Source organism: Galleria mellonella, unplaced genomic scaffold (genome assembly GCF_026898425.1).
Source record: "Galleria mellonella isolate WM207_F2 unplaced genomic scaffold, CSIRO_AGI_GalMel_v1 utg32, whole genome shotgun sequence".
In the NCBI taxonomy this organism is placed as follows: domain Eukaryota; kingdom Metazoa; phylum Arthropoda; class Insecta; order Lepidoptera; family Pyralidae; genus Galleria; species Galleria mellonella.
Window position 1 is genome coordinate 929,842 of NW_026442075.1, and position 20,014 is coordinate 949,855.

Consider the following 20,014-nt stretch of genomic DNA (forward strand, 5'->3'; position numbering starts at 1 on the left):
CCCAATACCATCACTTATCAACAGCCACTCGAGATTACAACGGCGTCATAGCTTTGATTTCAACTTATCTGGAGTGCTGTGTGTACTGCGGAGTTCATTTAGCTTTTTTATATTTGACGATATTAATAAATTTACTTATGAAATGATAAATATTTATGTGGTGACAGCCAGAATTTGTTTAGTGGGATGATAATGGAATGGTGATTCTGTCTACGCTTACATTATATGCTGGCGGAGCACTATGAATTTACAGGGTACAGAGGAATAACACCTGAGTCCTCAGGAACGGCAACGCGTGGAGGGTATCATGGGCGAAACAGTATACTCTGTTATGTCCATGGTAATGCTCATGTCTGTAGGCGGCGGTTACCACTTTCAATCAGGTGGGCCGTCTTCAGCTTGTTTGCCATTCGAAAAACGATGGTTTTTCAGGAGGAACCGCGTAGTAGTAGATTTGATGAGGCTGTTTAACCCCATTACCAACAATACTTCCCTCCTCATTACTATGCCATAACAAAAGCAATGAGCAAGCGCAGAGGGTCATATCATATCGTCAATAGACCCTTGATCGTCGCCAAAAATGCCTATCTGGGTATGGTGAAGGATCGAGTCTATTGGAGAAGCGTACCCAAGCTGAGATAGTTTCTCCATTTATGGGGCACTAGTGCCTAGTAGACGAGCAATGGGACTTTTCGGAAATTCTTCTGGATGCATTTATGCGTCTTGTTTTTGTGTTAATTTTCCATCGACCAAAAATGAGGAGGTAATATTTGCGAGGCAATTTACTAATATTTTCTTATTTTTGTTACCTCATAACTCCGTTAGTTTTAAACCAATTTAGAAAATTCCCTCTTTATTTGAAAGGATATACCTACAGATTGATCCCATAAAAATATTATCAAAATCGGTTCAGTACTCTAGTTTTTAAATCATATTGACTGGTACAATTGAAGTCGATGTTTTTCAGCTGATTTAAAAAAGAAGGACATTTTTTATACATCTTAGAATGGCAAACAAGCTGACGGCCCACCTGATGGAAAGTGGTAACCGTCGCCTATAGACATGAGCAGTACCATGGACATAACAGAGTATACCTACTGTTTCGCCCATATATGCTAAGTTGCATAAAAAATGGTCTACAAAATATATGTAGTGTTTGTGTTTACGCACGCATATGTATGTATATGTATGTGTGCGTCTATGCATCTCTCTCTGTGTGTGTGTTTTATGTAGCAATAAGTACTTATTTCTTTAAATATTTTTAACATTGTTTATCCTTGGCAAATGTAAAATGCAGCGAGCAAATAAAGCTAATGTGTCTAAGAAAAGCAACTGCAAGAAATAATTAGCTAAGTACTTACTTGGAAATAATAATTTGCAGTGATTTAAAACAAATAATACCATGTGTTGGTTGTAATTAGGTTCTTTTTTGTTCTCTGTGCAAGGTCGAGAGAGTCGCGTCACATGCTAGTTAGTTCAATGACTGTCCACTAATTAATTTTACTAGACACAGGTGGATGTTTTCAGGATGGTTCCGTACTGATTTTGACTTAATACTGAAGTTGGTTTTGTGTAAAAATATTTTTATCCAACTGCGGCCAAAAAGGGTTACGTTAAGACAATCTACCTACAGTGTGTGTAAAAAGTATTCGTAAACATAGGATTTATTTATCTATTTTAAATATATAGTATTAAAAATCTTAAGGTTACAATATTTTTTATAAAAAAAAAAAGAAAAATTAAATATAACTTACTTGAGTAATAAAATTTTTTTATTACATACACCTATATATTGCTAGCAATATATTATCCACGCAATTCCTCCTGGAAGCCATCGCGGTTAATTCTTCTGTTATTCGTCACAGGCCATCATATATATATATATATATATATATATATATATATAATATATATGTCACTGTGTTATGTTGACTGGAAGAAATCTCTTTTAGAGATAAGTTCGCCTTTGCTAACATTGTTATTAACATATAGTTGTTACTGTATGCTTTAGTGCAATAAAGAATATATATAAAACATTTATAAGTAAAAATATAAGATTCGTAAATATTTTTGTTTTAAGAACAATGCTGTTTTAGTTTGCTTTAAAAACTTTATAAAGTTCCTGATATATTTTTCCAAAGATTTAGTGGCCTAAATAAAGGTCCTTACAGAAGATAAATTTAGAACTTTAATTTAGATCGATTCACTGAATAAAGCCGAAACAATTACTCAGAGGGAAACGTGTCCGGCTCTATTTGGTCGTGTGTGGACTCCTTAGTTCAGTTTTTGTATTCGGCGTGTCACATATGCATACTATAAAATCAGACAGTTAAATCCAAGTCTGTCAAATGTTCAGGAAACTACAAAAAACTAATATTTTGTCAAGGATATGGAACAATATTCTATATTTAATATTATTTAATATCTATATGCATGTATATGGTAACACGAGTACTGCTTCCTACAGGACAGGCTCAGCCTAGTGTAGGGAGCAATGATAAATTCTGTGCTAATACAAACATACTTTGTTAAATAAATATATCTTATCTCTTATTTTAAACCAGATTGAAGAAAATCAGAATATTAATAATAATAATTTCATCCCAACCATCTGGACGAGTGGCTGTCCTCCACCGTGCGTTTTTCAAGGCACTTTCTCCCACGCACAACCACTCTTTGGAATCAACTTCCAGCAGCAGTATTTCCGAACCGATACGACAACATAACCTTCAAGAAAAGAGCATATTCCTTTTTAAAAGGCCGGCAGCACACCTGCAATGCCGTAGGTGTTGTGGGTGACCATGGGCGGCGGTAGTCACTTACCATCAGGTGAGCCGCATGCTCGTTTGCCCCCTGCGTTGTAAAAAAAAATTGAATTTTAATTAATAGAACTTTTAATTAAAAGAAATATTTGAGTATAGTGTGAAAATGAAATTGATTTTATGGCGCTTAGCTGTCTTTTTTTATACAACTTAGAATGACAAACAAGCTGACGGCTCACCTGATGGAAAGTGGTAACCGTCGCCTATAGACAAGAGCAGTACCATGGACATAACAGAGAATACTGTTTCGCTCATGATACACCCCATGCGCTGCCATTCCTGAGTACTCAGGTGTTATTCCTCTGTACCCAGTAAATTCACGCCATATCCCACCCTTCAAACCGAAACACAGCCGTGCAAACACAACTGCTTCACGGTTGAAACACGAATAGGACAGAGGTACCCAAATAATCGATTTTTGTACAAAGTCTCCCATATAGACGACGGTCATCATTTTCCATCAGGTGGACCGTCAGCTTGTTTACCATTCTAAGTTGTATAAAAAAAACTCAATATGATGTCTACAGCCACTTTCTATCATCGTACGGCTCGCCATCGACAGGGAGTTCACCCTCATACCTTACAGCCTAAATGTTCACGTACAACGCGGTTTCAGAGATGTTTTCTCCCACGAACACTCAGGTTATGGAATGAGCTCCCTGCCGAGGTTTTCCCAAGAGACTACAGCATGGGGTTCTTCAAAAGGGGAGTAAAGAGGTTTCTTCGGGGTCTGCAACGCGCGCGTAATACCTCTGGTATTGCAGGCGTTCATAGGCTACGGTAACCGCTTACCATCAGGTGGGCCGTATGCTTGTTTGCCACTTCAGTGGTATAAAAAAAACTAAAATATATTTGTTTGTTGTTCCTACCCCTACATACCTATTTATTACCCACTTCTGCTTCTTACAGTCAATTTTCACGAAAAATCTCACCGTATTGGTATTTCGATTGCGGCCTTTTCTTTCTTTCTTTCTAATTGAATTATATTAAAAATGTCCATTTCAATTAACCTTTACTAAACAAGCAAATAAATCCATCCGAAGGATATACGACTCGACGAATTGCCTTATTTGACTGCGTTGCGTCACCCAGGGTTGCCAGGTTAGGTGTTTTTTTCGCAATTTTATGTAAAATTTTTTCTTTGCGCGAAACTTTAGAGAAATATATGTATATACATAATTGTAATAAAATATATAACTGAAGGTACATAAAGGAAATAGAAGAAGAGGGAAAAATAGAATGACCTTTTTTCCATTGTTCATTTTGTGGCACATAGCAAAATGTAGTAAAAAACGATACAACTTTGTGATTGGCTAAAAGTTCTGAAAATCATACCGACTTGGAGAATAAATATTTGACGTTTGTGGTAAAAATGAAAATACGCATCCGACAACCCTGACATCACGTCGCCTCCGCGCCATCTAATGATGACAAATGTTATGGAATTAGTTAAAACAATTTGTTACAGTTTGCTAGTCAATCACAAATGTATTTACTCCTTTATACGACTCAGCGCTGCTCTTTGTGCGATCTCTCCGTAACTAATTGTGTATATTTATATTTCAATAATAATCTACATATAATATATATTTTAGCTGATGCGAGCACGTCTTCGTCACTCTTTCGAACTGATCTTAATACTTCCTGAGTCCTCAGGAATGGCAACGCATGGGGGGTATCATGGACGAAACAGTATACTCTGTTATGTCCATATAGTCCATATGGTAATGTTTTAAAAGGGAACAGCGTCCCTATCGCCCATACCTTGACACAATGAGAAAGGAATTAGGAAGGTATTTTGAGCCTAATTCTATTTCTAATTAATTTTACACGAATAAAAAACATTTTTTTATTTAATTATTTATGATTATTGTATTTCTCATAAATAAATAAGCCTAGTCATTAAATCTACTGCTTTATTAGTACAATAATATATATACATATCTTGTAAGTGGCGCAACCTGGTGCAAATGCAACAAAACACGAAGTTGCCCTGCATTTTATTGCTAATACATTATTTCAATGCTGTAGCTCTACTATGCATGTGATCGCTATGATTCTATTAATGGTAGCTAGATGCCACTGCTGTGCTCCTTTTTGTGGATGAAAATGGAACAGTAACCCCGTCTGCACATTAGCGTATTTCCAGGGAATCACGTGGAGATCAACCTGATTGTGTACACTTCTAGAAATGGAGACGCTAGTCCCCATTACAATCATCCGACATCCATAACCAATTTCCAAATTTTTTTATATATCAATAGAATTTGAAGATTATTTTTATACTACTTAGAATGGCAAACAAGCTGACGGTCCACCTGATGGAAAGTGGTAACCGTCGTCTATAGACATGAGCAGTGTCATGGACATAACAGAGCATACTGTTTCGCCCATGATACCCCCATGCGTTGCCATTCCTGAGGGCTCAGATGTTATTCCTCTGTACCCTGTAAATTCATGCCATATCCCACCCTTCAAATCGAAACACAGCCATGCAAACACAACTGCTTCACGGTTGTAACACGAATGGGACAGAGGTACCCAAGCAAACGATTTTTGCACAAAATCTCCTCTGGTGTAAAGAATGGTTTGTTAGTAATGGAATAATAATAGAAATTTTATCAAAAACGAATCAGTAATTTAATTGTGAAATTTCTTTGAAAAATCTTAGTATCCGAGACTAGTATTTTCGTGTCACTGATCATTATTCTATATTTCTTTCAAATATTATAATAAAAATACAAACGTTAAGCTGTTATTTTCAGCTTAACGTTTGTATTTTTACATTATTTCATGATAACCAACAACAGTAATTTCTTTTCCGAGTTCATTGAACAATTAGGTTGGTTGTCGATGAATTAAATCCAATACAAATAAAGGGGCAGACGCGCGTAGGTAGCCATGCTATTTTTTAATTGAATAAATTTATAACCACAGATAATATAAACAGTATTATACTCGCAATCAAGTTTAGCTTGAAAAACATTCTCTCTCTTTTCATTTAAGAGTTTCCTCTTGTCGGTGCAACTAATTCATGCATCTTCTTCCAGCCAGCTCTATCCCAGGCCATATCCTTGATCTCCCTATACGACGAGACACCTAGTGTTTCTTTTATCTGTCCCATGTAGTTATGAAATACGTTATCGAATAAAATTTCGAAATAAAACAATTAAAAGAGGCTTTATACACGATTTCACATATTTCGAATTCCCTTTCTGTGCCGTGATTAAGGGAAGTTAATAGTCGAGGAATGGACAGCAGCGTCACTCTCTTAACATCACCAAAAGCTTAATTGCGGTTGCTATAGGGGGAAAGGGATTGTTAGTAATGGAGACTGAGAATCCTATTGCTAGCAATATACCCAACCAGGTCGACCTCCTCGCGGTTCCCCCTGGAAACTAACATGGTTAATTCCTGATAAATTCATCATGATGGGCTAACTGGCCTGTTTTCATTCTCATCTATCACCCTTCACTGGTGCTCCGCCAGCGTATACCGTTAGCGCAGGCGGGGCTACCATACTATTTTTACCCATAAAAAAAAAATTGCGGTTGCTAATCCGTCTGCCAAACGTGACAACTACTGGCAAAACGCCTCTTATAGGGGAGTCCTACCTTCAGCAGTGAACGGCGGAATGGCCGATATGATGACATATCCCGAAGAACGACGACATGTTTTGTAAACCCATTACTATAAAAAATATTTAAATTCGCGTGTCTTGTAAATAGTCGTGAAATAGGAAATTTTGCTACGCAACAGTTTTTTGCTCCGCAAAGAAGAATTGCAGCTTCTATCGTTACAAAATTAATAAATGATCAACACAGGATTTTATTAAGGGTGAAAATGGAATGATAACTCCGCCTGCGCTATCGGTATACCTTGTCAGGGCACCAATGGTAGAATATAGTTGAGAATGAAAGCAAGTTAGTTGGTCAATCGTGACGAATCCAAGAGTTAAGCACTATGGTTTCTAGGGAGAACCGTGTGGAGGTCAACTTGAGAGGTTATAGAGTATATTGCTAGCAATGGGATTACCAATGCCCATTACTAACAGTCCTTTCTCATCCCAGTAAAACAGAAGTACCCATGCAGATGGCATGGACATCTCTGTACCACTCATGTTTCTGCCGTAGAGCAGCTGTTAATATTCCTTCTATACACGCGAGCAGATAAAATTATCATACATACATACATACATATCTGTCACGCCTATCTCCCATTAGGGTAGGCAGAAATAATGGAACGTCAAATGCTTCGATTCCAATAAAATTATCTTGTGTAAATTTTGAGAATATGTTCTATGTGTGTACCAAATTGCATTCAAATATGTTCAGCCGTTAATGCGCGATTGGGTGACCAATATAGCATTAAGATAAAACATACACCAGTCCAGATTTAAAATTAGACCTTTGGGACTACAATTGTAAAAATTGTATATATTTTGGTGTAGTAGTTTTCGCATTATACCGGAAAAAACATACAGACAAACAAAATCATTAAAAAAAAATTATTGTTTTTAGTATCTATTGCTCTTAATTTTTCTTAAATATCTGTCATGTACAGATATAATCTAGTTACCATTTTATCAAATTAATAAGAAAAACTTGTGGCAGGGCACACTACACTACACCTGAAGTGATCATGACAACACCCGTTTCCATGAAAACCGAGTTTTTCAGGCGGCGATAACTGTAGACAAAGCGTCGCCGGTACTAGGCTTTCAGAAGACATTAGGAAATGTTTTTACTGAAATTCAGTTGCAGTAGCCGAAACCACCTGTTCGAGGGGCGGAGTTGTAAGAAGGAAACGTTTGTATTATTATTCTCAGTGATACTGCTCTATTCTCGTCTCGTCAGAACAGACGACTCGTCTCCATGCGTTTCAGACTTAAAGTAATCATAACAAAAACTACATAAATTTACTTAAAAAAAAAAAACATTTACAAATAATACTTAATTTGTTTTTATATTTTTTCCTCGGTGGCTTTTAAAGAACAGAAAAAAGACTGTTTCATGAATAAAAATAAAAAAGCCTTTATCATATTTCCACAAATGTAATTGTTCAAAATAAAACTTTACTCGCCTTATAATAAAACAGATTGTTTACAATATTGGAGTCCGTCAATATTGTTTTCCTTCCACCTTAGTTTAAAAAAAAATTATCGACTAAACGGAGACGTGTGCGCGGGCGCTTGTTCCTGTAATATATGTTATTGTGTTTTTTAAACTGTATGTGGCCTGAAGGACCTGTAAGAATGTGTGTGTGCGTGCATATACGGTTTGAGGAAGATCTGTCGACCAGAACAGCAGAGAGAAGTCACAAGGCCAATGCCAGACTGACAGATTTTTTCCTTATAAGACGCTTCCATAGAGGTGTTTTACCTTAAAGTAATAATATATATACCGTCATATTAGTTTTTAATTGTCCACTGCTGAACATCGCCTCCCCCTTGGGGGGTTTTGCCAGTAGTTGCCACGCTTGGCATGTAGATTGACAACCGCGGTTAGGTTTTACAGATGTTTTGAATTGCCCATACCTCGCTCTCCCTTAGTCGCCTCTTATGACACCTACGAAAAAGAAAGAGTTGGCCTGTTCTATGCTGGGACCACACGGCGATACACACACATATATATATTATAGAAATTATATATATATATATATTGAATGTTAGACATGAAAACTAGTTTGTTTTTTTAATACAAGCCCCACCGAATGGGGACAAAAAATTTCAAAGACTCATTTGAGTGTTCCCGTCCACGGAAATCTTTAGTAAAAGGCGAAAGATTTATCCGTTGTTGAAGGGAAACCAGAGTTAAAGTGAATAGTCCGAGCACAGTATATATTGCTCTGCTGTGACGAAACCATAGCCTGTTTTATAATTATACAGAGCCATCTAGTGGTTAAATAATGAAACATAATTCAATTGTGGTAACACCAATTTTCATTTAAAAACTGAACCTATTTGTAAGTGTATTATTTCATATAAAAAAGGAATTATCCAAATCGATTTACAACTGATGGAGTTATGGAGTAACAAAAATGTAAAAAAATTCAACCAAATTGAGAACCTCCTTCTTTTGAAATCATAGTGACTTCAAATGTATTGAAGTTTTGAGTACTATAGTCTGTTTTTGTTTTGTAGAACGCAATCAGTTAAGATCATTAACTTAATCAATTTTGATACAACAAAAAAAAAAAACACTAGGCTATTTAGCGAAAATTAACTCGAGAGATTTTTAAAATTGATCACTGTCAGTCTGTTATAGTTGATGGACACATTAGCCCACTCCACTCTACCGACTCGTTCCCACTTGTGGAATGTTAGTACGTTGTCACAGCACAATAATCATGAATGAATAAACAGTACTAATCAGTGTTAGTGCAATCAATGTTTTTATATCTAAGTACCTATAATAGTTAAAAGTGTGTACTTACTATGTATGTACATTACATAGTTCATTAAACTTATACATGTGTGTTACTAGGTATTAAATAAGTGTAACGAATTGCGCCACCCTCCACGCGACCACGTGCTCTACCCTACGCAAGTCCCCTCTCGCATGCATACTGCTCATATGTGGTTATAACCTCCTCGGCATTTCGGCTTGCCTAGTACATGTGTGACTCCGAAAACTCACATGACTTCAACGACAATAACACCACACTATATGGTGGTAGGTGCACACGTGTGGTGATGCTTTGTATAATTTTCCTGCTTCATTTGTGTGTATTATATTATGTTAGTGAGTTTACGTAGTTTTAGAAGTAGACAAGTGGATTGATGAGTGTGTGAGTATCACACACAAAGTAATTAGTATTGAGTATTGAGTATCACTGTAAGTAGATAATATTATACTGTTTACATTCGTGTGTACACATTACCGTACCTATGAACTAGCCTCCAGAAATATAAATTAATATTTTTAGCTTTATTTTAAAATATCGATTATTTAACGATCACTCTCACTCTATTCACGCATACAAAGAGTAAAAAATGGAATAGGTTGTATCTGCATAGGATATAATTATAAATATATAATATATTTTTGTGTGCCAACCACACACACTACAGACAGACATCGAAATGAGCATACAACTCTAATATTGCATCTACGTATACAAAACTCCATATGCCGGCTATAGTACGTTCCTATTCACATCACATGTGTGAAGTTGTACACAGCATATCTTTTTATTTATGTCACTCTGGTAGGGCCGGGAGTTTGGGACATCATATGACGACATTCATTTTCTGATGTGAATGACATATGGACGGATATTTTAAATCAATAAAGCGTAGCGGTTTTTTGTATTAATTGCCGCATGCATTCTTATGTAAAATGTGAATACTATAACTATCAGATGGCAATTGTGAGTAGCTTTGACGTGGTCTAGTGTTTTGAGTAGTCATGCTCACTAAAATGTCCAGACTTGTGGCGGCGTGGTGGGCCGGGTCATTGGGCTCCCTAAAATATGGTCGAGCGCAGTGATGGCTGGCTCATCCGTCATACTCGTGAACGGGTGCTGCTTGTAGGGACTGGTCTGCTCTAATCACTATGACTGATTTCCTCTTATTAATTGTTTAACCAGTTGGTTATGTATTCAATATTTTTTTTTCTTTTTGAGTATTTAATTGAATTAGTGCTAATTGGTGGTTTGTATTCACACAATTAAACTTGAAAATGTAAAGTAATAATAAAATTATTTAAAAGAGCAACACGCAAGTTTCTTGCTCGTTCTTTTTGTGATGAGACAGCTTTCCGAACGAGCGGTAGATTAAAAAAAAATGTAATGACTTTTCAAAAGTGCTTCAATGTAAGTTTATTTGAATAAATGATTTCTATTCTATTCTATTCAATGTTAAAGTGAGTTTGTTTGTTTATTGCCTTATAGCGTCTTAACGGCTTAACCAATTATTATGAAATTTAGTGTACACGTACTACGTGGGATGGAGGTGGCTACTTATTTTAATCCCACTTTTTATCTCATTCAGAAGACATACCCCGGTCACACGGACGAAATCTCAGATAATATAGCTAGTAAATCCGTTCCGTTAATTTTTTCGACGAGAAATTGTTCGGATTTGTACCTGCTGTTAATTTTCACTGTACAACCCACCACAAACTAAAGTTTCATCCCAACCATCTGGATAAGTGGCGGTTCTCTACCGTGAGTTTTTCAAGGCACTTTCTTCCACACACAACCACTCTTTGAAATCAACTTCCAGCAGAAGTATTTCCGAACCGATACGATATCAACTTTCAAGAAAAGAGGAATAGCAACGCTTGAGGGCTATCATGGGCGGCACAGTACACTCTGTTATATCCATGATACTGCTCATGTCTACAGGCGACGGTTTTCACTTTCCATCAGGTGGGCCGTCAGTATGTTTGCCATTCTAATTTGCATAAATAAAATCTGTACAGAACAAGGTGTATTTATGTCTCAAATTACCATTTTAAGGTACTTAAAAAACCGACCGATTCTGAGACGACGTTTCTTTAAACCCATCTCTAAAATTAAAATTTCAATTTGATATTACAACGAAATATTTATTGTAAGGACTAATATAAACTAATTTTCTAATAGGTTTAAGTCAACATTAATAGAATTTTATTTATTTATTTAATACTTTATTGTACACAATAATTATACATATAGCTAATCAAATGTACAAGGGCGAGTTTAACTCTAAAAGAGTTCTCTTCCAGCAACACCCAAAGTCATCAATCAAGAGCATCAATGTCAGCGGATAGAGCGGTGTACAATATTTTATATATTTTAATTAATGATGTATAAAACATAAATTTCGCGAAATTACCAAATTAAAATATTGGGTTAAGGGACAGCTTTAGAGAAATAGCGACACAATGCAAAAACTTTTTCTCTTTAAAAATAAAAATATCTTTCAATTCTTTATTTACAAATTATTTGAATGCAGTATAAAGACACAAAGTTGTACTACATCTGATATGCAAAGAATTATTATACACCAAGCGAGTCCTATTTAATGCGGAACATTATTGCTGTACGTATGTATTGCTGTATGTAATTTGATGAAATTATTTCTTATAGAAGTAACAAAATAGAAGTAATAAAAGTAACATTGCCTTTTAACTTATTTGTAGGTCTCAAACAGACAACCTTTCTATAATTTACTGCTGATATCCCGGGCATACTCCCTCCAGTGTAACAACCATAGCTAGTTTAAAATATAAAAAATATATTCATACTATTACTCTATCTACATGATCAAAAGAAATCCCTGATTTCTTATATGTCTCTATGTTAACAACATTTTTGTCTCATGCTTATTTTTTTATGCAACTTAGAATGATAGACAAGCTGACGGCCCACCTGAAATAAAAAAAAAACGTCGTCTAAAAATATGAACAGTACCATGGACATAACAGAGTATACTATGCCATCCATGATACCCCTCACGTGTTGCTATTCCTGAGGACTAAGGTATTATTTCTCTGTACTCTGTAATTTCACTGCTTTATGTTACCCTTCAAACCAAAACACAGCCATGCAAACACAACTGCTTCGACATAAACTCCAATGGGACAGAAGTACCCAAGCAGTCGACTTTTGTATAAAGTCTCCTATTAGTTATATGGTTTATATATGATTTATACTTACACTACATTAACAATTAAAAATTGAGAGATATTTTTCAGGCATGTAACAATGTTATTAATTTTAAAAATTTTAACCGTCCTGATTCTTTTTTTTTATATATTTCCAGACGAAAATAAAATATATGACAAATTATTTTCTCTAAATAATTTGCTATCCTAAACTTAACGTATCTAAACCAGAGACTGTCTATATATGTAGGTACTCTGTCAAAAATATACTATCCTTAATCTATGGTCGAAACCCTTGGCCGCGCTGTGCGTTCCCAATCCGCCCAAATCTCAGGTCCAAACGTGTCAAAATGTCGTCAGGGCGCCGCCTACATTCTATTGTTTTAGACGTCAAATACCAGGAAGAAATAAATGTAGAGAAGTCTATTTTGAACAGGAAGCACTAGAGTGGGGATGTCGTGATTTGGCTTTTTCCAAAAGGGTTAAGTACTTACGAAAAAGTTGGTACTTATTACATTAATTTCAATACTCATTACTTATATGCTAAATGTTAACCTGTAGATATCGGTTACCGATTTTAAACAGACCAGTATCAAAATTGCTAAATACAGTGAGTTAAACTTTAATACAATATTTAGTGCCAAAGATCCGGTCCTATTTACAACAGAAAAATATATACGCATGATAAACTTAATTATTTGTTATTATGGTGAACTAAGGATCATAATCAAAGTAACCAATTCTAAATAGCAGCACTACACAGCATGCCGCGTTCCTCCCTCACACCAGATTTGGCACTCACCCTCTAAAAATAGACCCCCCTAACAATATGCACACACACGCTACTGGTAATAAAGTTTCCTTTACAAGTTACTTGTTTTTAGCTCACACTATCCAGCGACATAGTCCACGTCAATTACGGTATTAACTCAACTTAGAATGGCAAACAAGCTGACGGTCCACCTGATGGAAAGTGGTAACCGTCGCCTATAGACATAAGTAGTACCACGGACATAACAGAGTATACTGTTTCGCTCATGATACCCCTCATGCGTTGCCATTCCTGAGGACTCAGGTGTTATTCCTCTGTACCCAGTAAATTCACGCCATATTCCACCCTTCAAACCGAAACACAGCCATGCAAACACAACTGCTTCACGGTTGAAACACGAATAGGACAGAGGTACCCAAGCAATCGACTTTTGTACAAAGTCTCCCTCTGATTTATATCACAATATTTGACATAAAATACACTTAAATAAATCATCATCATCATTAACCGTTAACTGATCACTTATAAACATAGGCCTCCCTCATAAAGGTGAGTTTTGCCAATAGTTGGCACACTTGGTAGGCGAATTGGCAACTATAGTTAGGCTTTGGTGATGTTTTAAGAGGGGCGCTGCTGTTCATTCCTTGACCATTAAGTTCCCATACGACACCCACGGGAAAGGATTTGGTGGCCCATTTTATGCCGGGACTACACGGCAATGTTCAGATAACGTCAAACTTAATTCGTATATCCCATTCATGACCATTTTTTTTTTTTGATGGATGAAAATGGTATTATAAAGCCTGCGCTAACGGGATACGCTGGCGGAGCACCAATGAACGGTGATGAGAATGAAAACAGGCCAGTTAGCCTATCATGATGAATTCATCAAGAATTAACCATGTAGTTTCCAGGGAGAACCGCGAGGAGGTCGACCTGATAGGGTATATTGCTAATAATGGGGTTGTTAGACCCCATTACTAACAATCCTTTCCCCTCCACGAATAATATTTTTTATTCAAGTAAACTAATTTACAAGCATTTTTGAATTTTGGGGTTCTAACAACCCCATTGTTAGCAATATAAAGTTGATCTCCATGCGGTTCATACTAGAAGTCAGCGTGGTTTTTTTTTGATGGGTGAAAATGGAATGGTAACTCCGCCTGCGCTAACGGGATACGCTGGCGCAGCACCAGTGAAGGGTGATTGATGAGAATGAAAACAGGCCAGTTAGTCCATCATGATAAATTCATCAGAAATCAACCATGATAGTTTCCAGGGGGAACAGCGAGGAGGTCGACTTGGTTGGGTATATTGCTAGCAATGGGATTCTCAGTCTCCATCACTAACAATCCCTTTTCCCTCAGTCACCGTTGTTAATTCTTGTGGAATTCGTCACTGTGGGTCAATTGATCCGCTTTTATATTGATTTGTCATCTCGCAGTGGTGCTTCGCCAGCATACTGGTATACCGATAGCGTCAAAGATTGCGTCCCGCAAAAAATCTATTATTTTGAATTAAAAGCTAAACTACGGAACCGATTTTGATAAAATTTCCATAGAACCAATATGTAAGTATACCCTTACAGATAAAAAAGATTTTTCTAAATCGGTTTGGACCTAACGGAGTTATGAGGTAACAAATGTAAAAAAATACAACCAAATTGAAATACCTTTCTGCGCTAGATTACCCGCCAATCAATTTTCTCTTCAACTACATTGGCTTGGCTGGTGGAGATCTCTTTTAGAGATAAGCTCTCCCTTGCTAACAGGTTGTTAAACTAATCGCTGTATCTATTGTTCAAGTGCAATAAAGAATATATAATGTAGTGATTACTTGCTATGTGCATATACCTGTAACAGCAATAGTTTTGTTCAGAACATTTGCTATTTACTTTTAAAAGGAACGGCTGGTGGCTGTGACTTTAAATAAAGATTTTTATTATAATACCCTATAAAGTCACCCTATCACGCCGGATCAGTGATTAATACTCTACAAATCGCAAATCCGGCCCCACATGGAGTATTGCTGTCACTTATTGGCCGGAGCACCTAAATACCAGCTTGAACCTTTTGACTCGTTGCAACGATGAGCTATGAGAATTGTCGATGATCCCAGGCTCACAAACAGTATCGAACCCTTAAGTCTTAGGAGAGATTTTGCCTCACTCTGCGTGTTCTACCGCCTTTACAATGGATTGTGCTCAGAAGAATTGTTCAATATGTTGCCCACGGCCACTTTCTACCATCGTACGGCTCGCCATCGACAGGGAGTTCATCCTCATGTCCTACAGCCTCAATGGTCGCGTACTGCACGGTTTCGGAGATGTTTCCTCCCACGAACACTCAGGTTGTGGAATGAGCTCCCTGCCGAGATTTTCCCAAGAGACTACAGCATGGGGTTCTTCAAAAGGGGGGTAAAGAGGTTTCTTCAGGGTCGGCAACGCACGCGTAATACCTCTGGTATTGCAGGTGTTCATAGGCTACGGTAACCATTTACCATCAGGTGGGCCGTATGCTTGTTTGCCACCTCAGTGGTATTGAAAAAAAAGTAGAAAATGAATCCATTATGTAAAATATGTGCTCTTGGTGATTTCATCGCTTTGTAAATTATTTATATTACTTTCAACCTGTCTACCTGTTTTAAACCTTGTCAGCATCCATTGTTTTACATATAGTGTGAAATCGAACTCGTTTTTTCACTTTTAATGGATTATTGTAATTATGAAACGAAATTTGATAATTTTTCTCCAAAAAAATGGCAAATTCCATTTGTCCCTACTAACGTATCTCTATTAGGGGGGTAAGAGTTGGCTCGTCATACTTTTTTTATGGATGATAATGGAATGGTAATCCCACCCGCGCTATCGGTTTACACCGGCGGGGCGCCAGTGAAGGATGATAGGTGAGGATGAAGTAGGTCAGTTAGCCCATCGTGACGAATTCAATAAGAATTGTTCACGATGGTTTCCAGGGGGAACCACGTGGAGGTCGACCTAATAGGGCATATTGATAGCAATGGGGCAGTCAAACTCCATTGTTAACAATCCCTTTCCCCCCGGCTCGTCATACTTGGGACAATAATTTTGAATCCTCGATATTAATATGGTGAGTTCAACTATGAATTTATGAGAGACTCAAAAACTTTTGTTTTATTATTGCCCCTTTTTTTTTATTTTCCCTTACAAAACATTTCCCTCAAATTATGCAAAGTTTTTAAGTACTTATAATTTTTGTAAGTACATATAATAATAGGCACTATATATATGTATATTCATTCTTCTTAAAATGTATGTTTTTTTTATACAACTTAGAATGGCAAACAAGCTGACGACCCACCTGATGGAAAGTGGTAACCGTCGCCTATAGATATAAACAGTACCATGGACATGATACCCCCCGTGCGTTGCCATTCCTGAGGACTCAGGTGTTATTCCTCTGTACCCTGTAAATTCACGCCATATCCCACCCTTCAAACCGAAACACAGCCATGCAAATATAACTGCTTTACGGTTGAAACACGAATGGGACAGAGGTACCAAAGCAATCTACATTTGTACAAAGTCTCCCTCTGGTAAATATCCTCTAAAATATTTGCTTTATTTGTAAATTAATTTAGTCCAATACACCGCAATTTACTCTCTGTTTAGCGTAACGATTGACTGGTAGAGAATGTCATCAGACATTAAGTCCACTTATACCACATAAACAGTTATCAGTACTCAAGAAAGCCTATGTTCATTTCTGTAAGCATGTACATATATAGTAACACAAATCCTGTTTCCTACAGAACAGGCTTAGCCTAGTGTGGGAATCAATGATAAATTCTGTGTTTATAGCTACATAGTTTGTTAAATAAATACATCTTTTTTTTTTATTTGTATACATATTTAAATGTGTGCAAAAGAATAAATTAATAACGATATCGATTATACTGTATATTAAAAATTAATTCCTCTTTTTTCAGGTGCACAGCTTCCCAAATACATACACGTTTCTCAAATACGAACACGACATGCAGCGGCGCGCCCCGGCCGCCGCGCACACTTCCACGCTCACCAAAGATAGAAGGGTGAGTCACTCGCACCCACCGCTTCGTGCACCGCATGCATTCTATGTTGCCCTGGTAATTTTTAACCGGTATACACGTGGTCTTTTTCAATTCCGTCGCACTCGACCCACAATGTGCCACCTGCCCCAGATTTCCTTTGTTGCTATTAGTAACTGAACAGGGGAAGGGCCGACGGCAGTGTTACCAGATCGTGTAATTTTTCGCATGTTTGGTTAAAAAATATTCGGTTTGCGAAATGTTTAAAAAAAAATTAATTCTTGGAGAAAAGTGAAAAAAAGTTTTGGAGAAATATGGGTATATTTTTAATAGTTTTGGTAACTGTATTTATATATATAAATGTAACAAATATACCAATGAAAGTAATAAAAGAGACGAGAAGACATGGTTTTTTCGTCGCTCACTTTGTGACAAAACAAGTTTTGTGAACGGAAATCTTATCGATTTGGAGAAAATTACACATTTTTTTTTTAATGATGAGTGAGGGATGATAGGTGAATAATGAAAAAAGCAGGTCAGTCAGCCCATCGTGATGAATACACCTGGAACTCAGCACGATGGTTTTCTGAGGGAACCGCGTGGAGGTCGACCTGACAGGGTATATTGCTAGCAATGGGACTGGTAGCCTGCATTACTAACGATCCCTTCTCCCCAAAATTATACATTTGGATAAAAATTAATAATAGCATGTGGTAACCCTGGCAGATGGGATAATTTTTTTTTTATTTAACGAGGTGTCGTGTGACACGAAACGTTTGTTAATGTGTCTAATAACTGCTTTATCATTGTAGGACATTCCTTCGAGTGATAAGAATTAAATTCCGTAGTAATTTTTTTGCTATTTTTCTATAGTAGATAGTAGGTACTTTTTTTATGCAACTTAGAATGGCAAACAAGCTGACGTCCCACCTGATGGAAAGTGGTAACCGTCGCCTATAGACATGAGCAGTACCATGGACATAACAAAGTATACTGTTTCACCCATGATACCCCCCATGCGTTGCCATTCCTGAGTACTCAGATGCTATTCCTCTGTACCCAGTAAATTCACGCCATATCCCACCCTTCAAACCGAAACGCAGCCATGCAAACACAACTGCTTCACGGTTGAAACACTAATGGGACAGAGGTACGCAAGCAATCGACTTTTGTACAAAGTCTCCCTCTGGTATTACCAAATATTACTAATATTGTGCATGAATGGTAATTAAATTACTATTGAAGGTTTTAAACTAATTCATATTTATCTACTTTCAGTTTCAATCGTTATTATTAAAATACTCTTTGAAGGAAGCGTTCTACAGTTGTACTAGCGAAATGTAATAAGTATTTTTCCCAAAGAAAAATTAAAAAATCTTTTAGTTTCATTAGAAGAGAAGTTCGTTAAAAGTTACAAATTACGCAGAATTGCATTTTTAATATTTACTAGCTGGGGGGGGGGGAAAGCGATTGTTAGTAATGGCGACTGAGAATCCCATTACTAGCAATATACCCAACCAGGTCGACCTCCTCGCGGTTCCCCCTGGAAACTATCATGGTTAATTCCTGATGAATTCATCATGATGGGCTAACTGGCCTGTTTTCATTCTCATCTATCACCCTTCACTGGTGCTCCGCCAGCGTATCCCGTTAGCGCAGGCGGGGTTACCATACCATTTTCACCCATCAAAAAAAAAAAATTACTAGCTGTTGCCCCCGACTTCGTCGGCGTTTCCGTCGTTTTTCGTAAAATAAGTAGCCTATGTCCCTCCTCACGGTTCAGCGGTTTTGATGTAACAGACACATTTCCCTTCACTGCTCCGCTCCTATTGATCGTAGCGTGATGAAAAGTATACTATAACCTGCCCACGAGTATGAAGAATAATTGTACCAAGTTTCGTTAAAATCCGTCGAGTAGTTTTTGTTTCTGTAACGAACATACAGACAGACAGACAAAAATTTTACTGATTGCATTTTTGGCATCAGTATCGATCACTAATCACCCCCTGTTAGTTATTTTGTAAATATATTTCATGTACAGAATTGACCTCTCTACAGATTTATTATAAGCATAGATTATATATTTTATATACTATTTTTTTCCTATCAATGTATTATGTGTATTATTATAATTTTCTATTTTTGGTTTTTTGCAATTTTTATAATATTATTATATTTATATTTTAATAATTATATAATAATTATATTCCATTCCATTATCAATTAATATAAATTAATTGATAATGGAATGGTAACCCCACCCGCGCTATCGGTATACGAGTACATCGGCGGGGCACTAGTGTAGGATGAAGCAGGTCAGTTAGCCCATCGTGACGAATTCAACAAGAATTGTTCACGATGGTTTCCAGGGGGAACCACGTGGAGGTCGACCTAATAGGGCAAAAGGGGGAAAGGGATTGTTAGCAATGGAGTTCGACAGCAATACATAATCTATTTGAACATGATATAGGTCAGTGTATATATATATATATATATATATATATATATATATATATATATATATATATAAATCTTGGAGGCAATCTTGCGTCTTATATGGGCGAATTTACCAATGATACTGCGTCCTACTGACTTATTGCGTCCGTATACCGGACGCAAGATTGATCTTTATGCCACAGACTCCTTATTGTTAGTATAACGTTTTACCAAAAAATTGGCATGGACGCTATTTGGTCACCTTATTGTAATTCGGCGTATTTTTTAGTTCCGCGGTTTGTCGCACAACATTTGGAGGGCGATACTGTGCGCCGTATATCGGC

General features: G+C 36.9%; 1 protein-coding gene and 1 non-coding gene across 2 annotated transcripts in view; one reads left to right on the forward strand and one right to left on the reverse strand.

The window, feature by feature from the left end:
* The window catches only part of LOC113510222 (neuroendocrine convertase 1-like), a 43,390-nt gene that overhangs the window by 2,955 nt on the left and 20,421 nt on the right, over positions 1–20,014 (forward strand). Inside the window, exon 2 of the mRNA XM_052896314.1 lies at positions 17,154–17,258. Coding sequence (XP_052752274.1) covers positions 17,154–17,258 — 105 coding nt within the window. The remainder of the gene's footprint in view (positions 1–17,153; positions 17,259–20,014) is intronic.
* LOC113517683 (U5 spliceosomal RNA) lies at positions 8,526–8,637 on the reverse strand. The gene has a single exon (XR_003402269.2). It is a non-coding gene; the product is annotated as a U5 spliceosomal RNA (small nuclear RNA).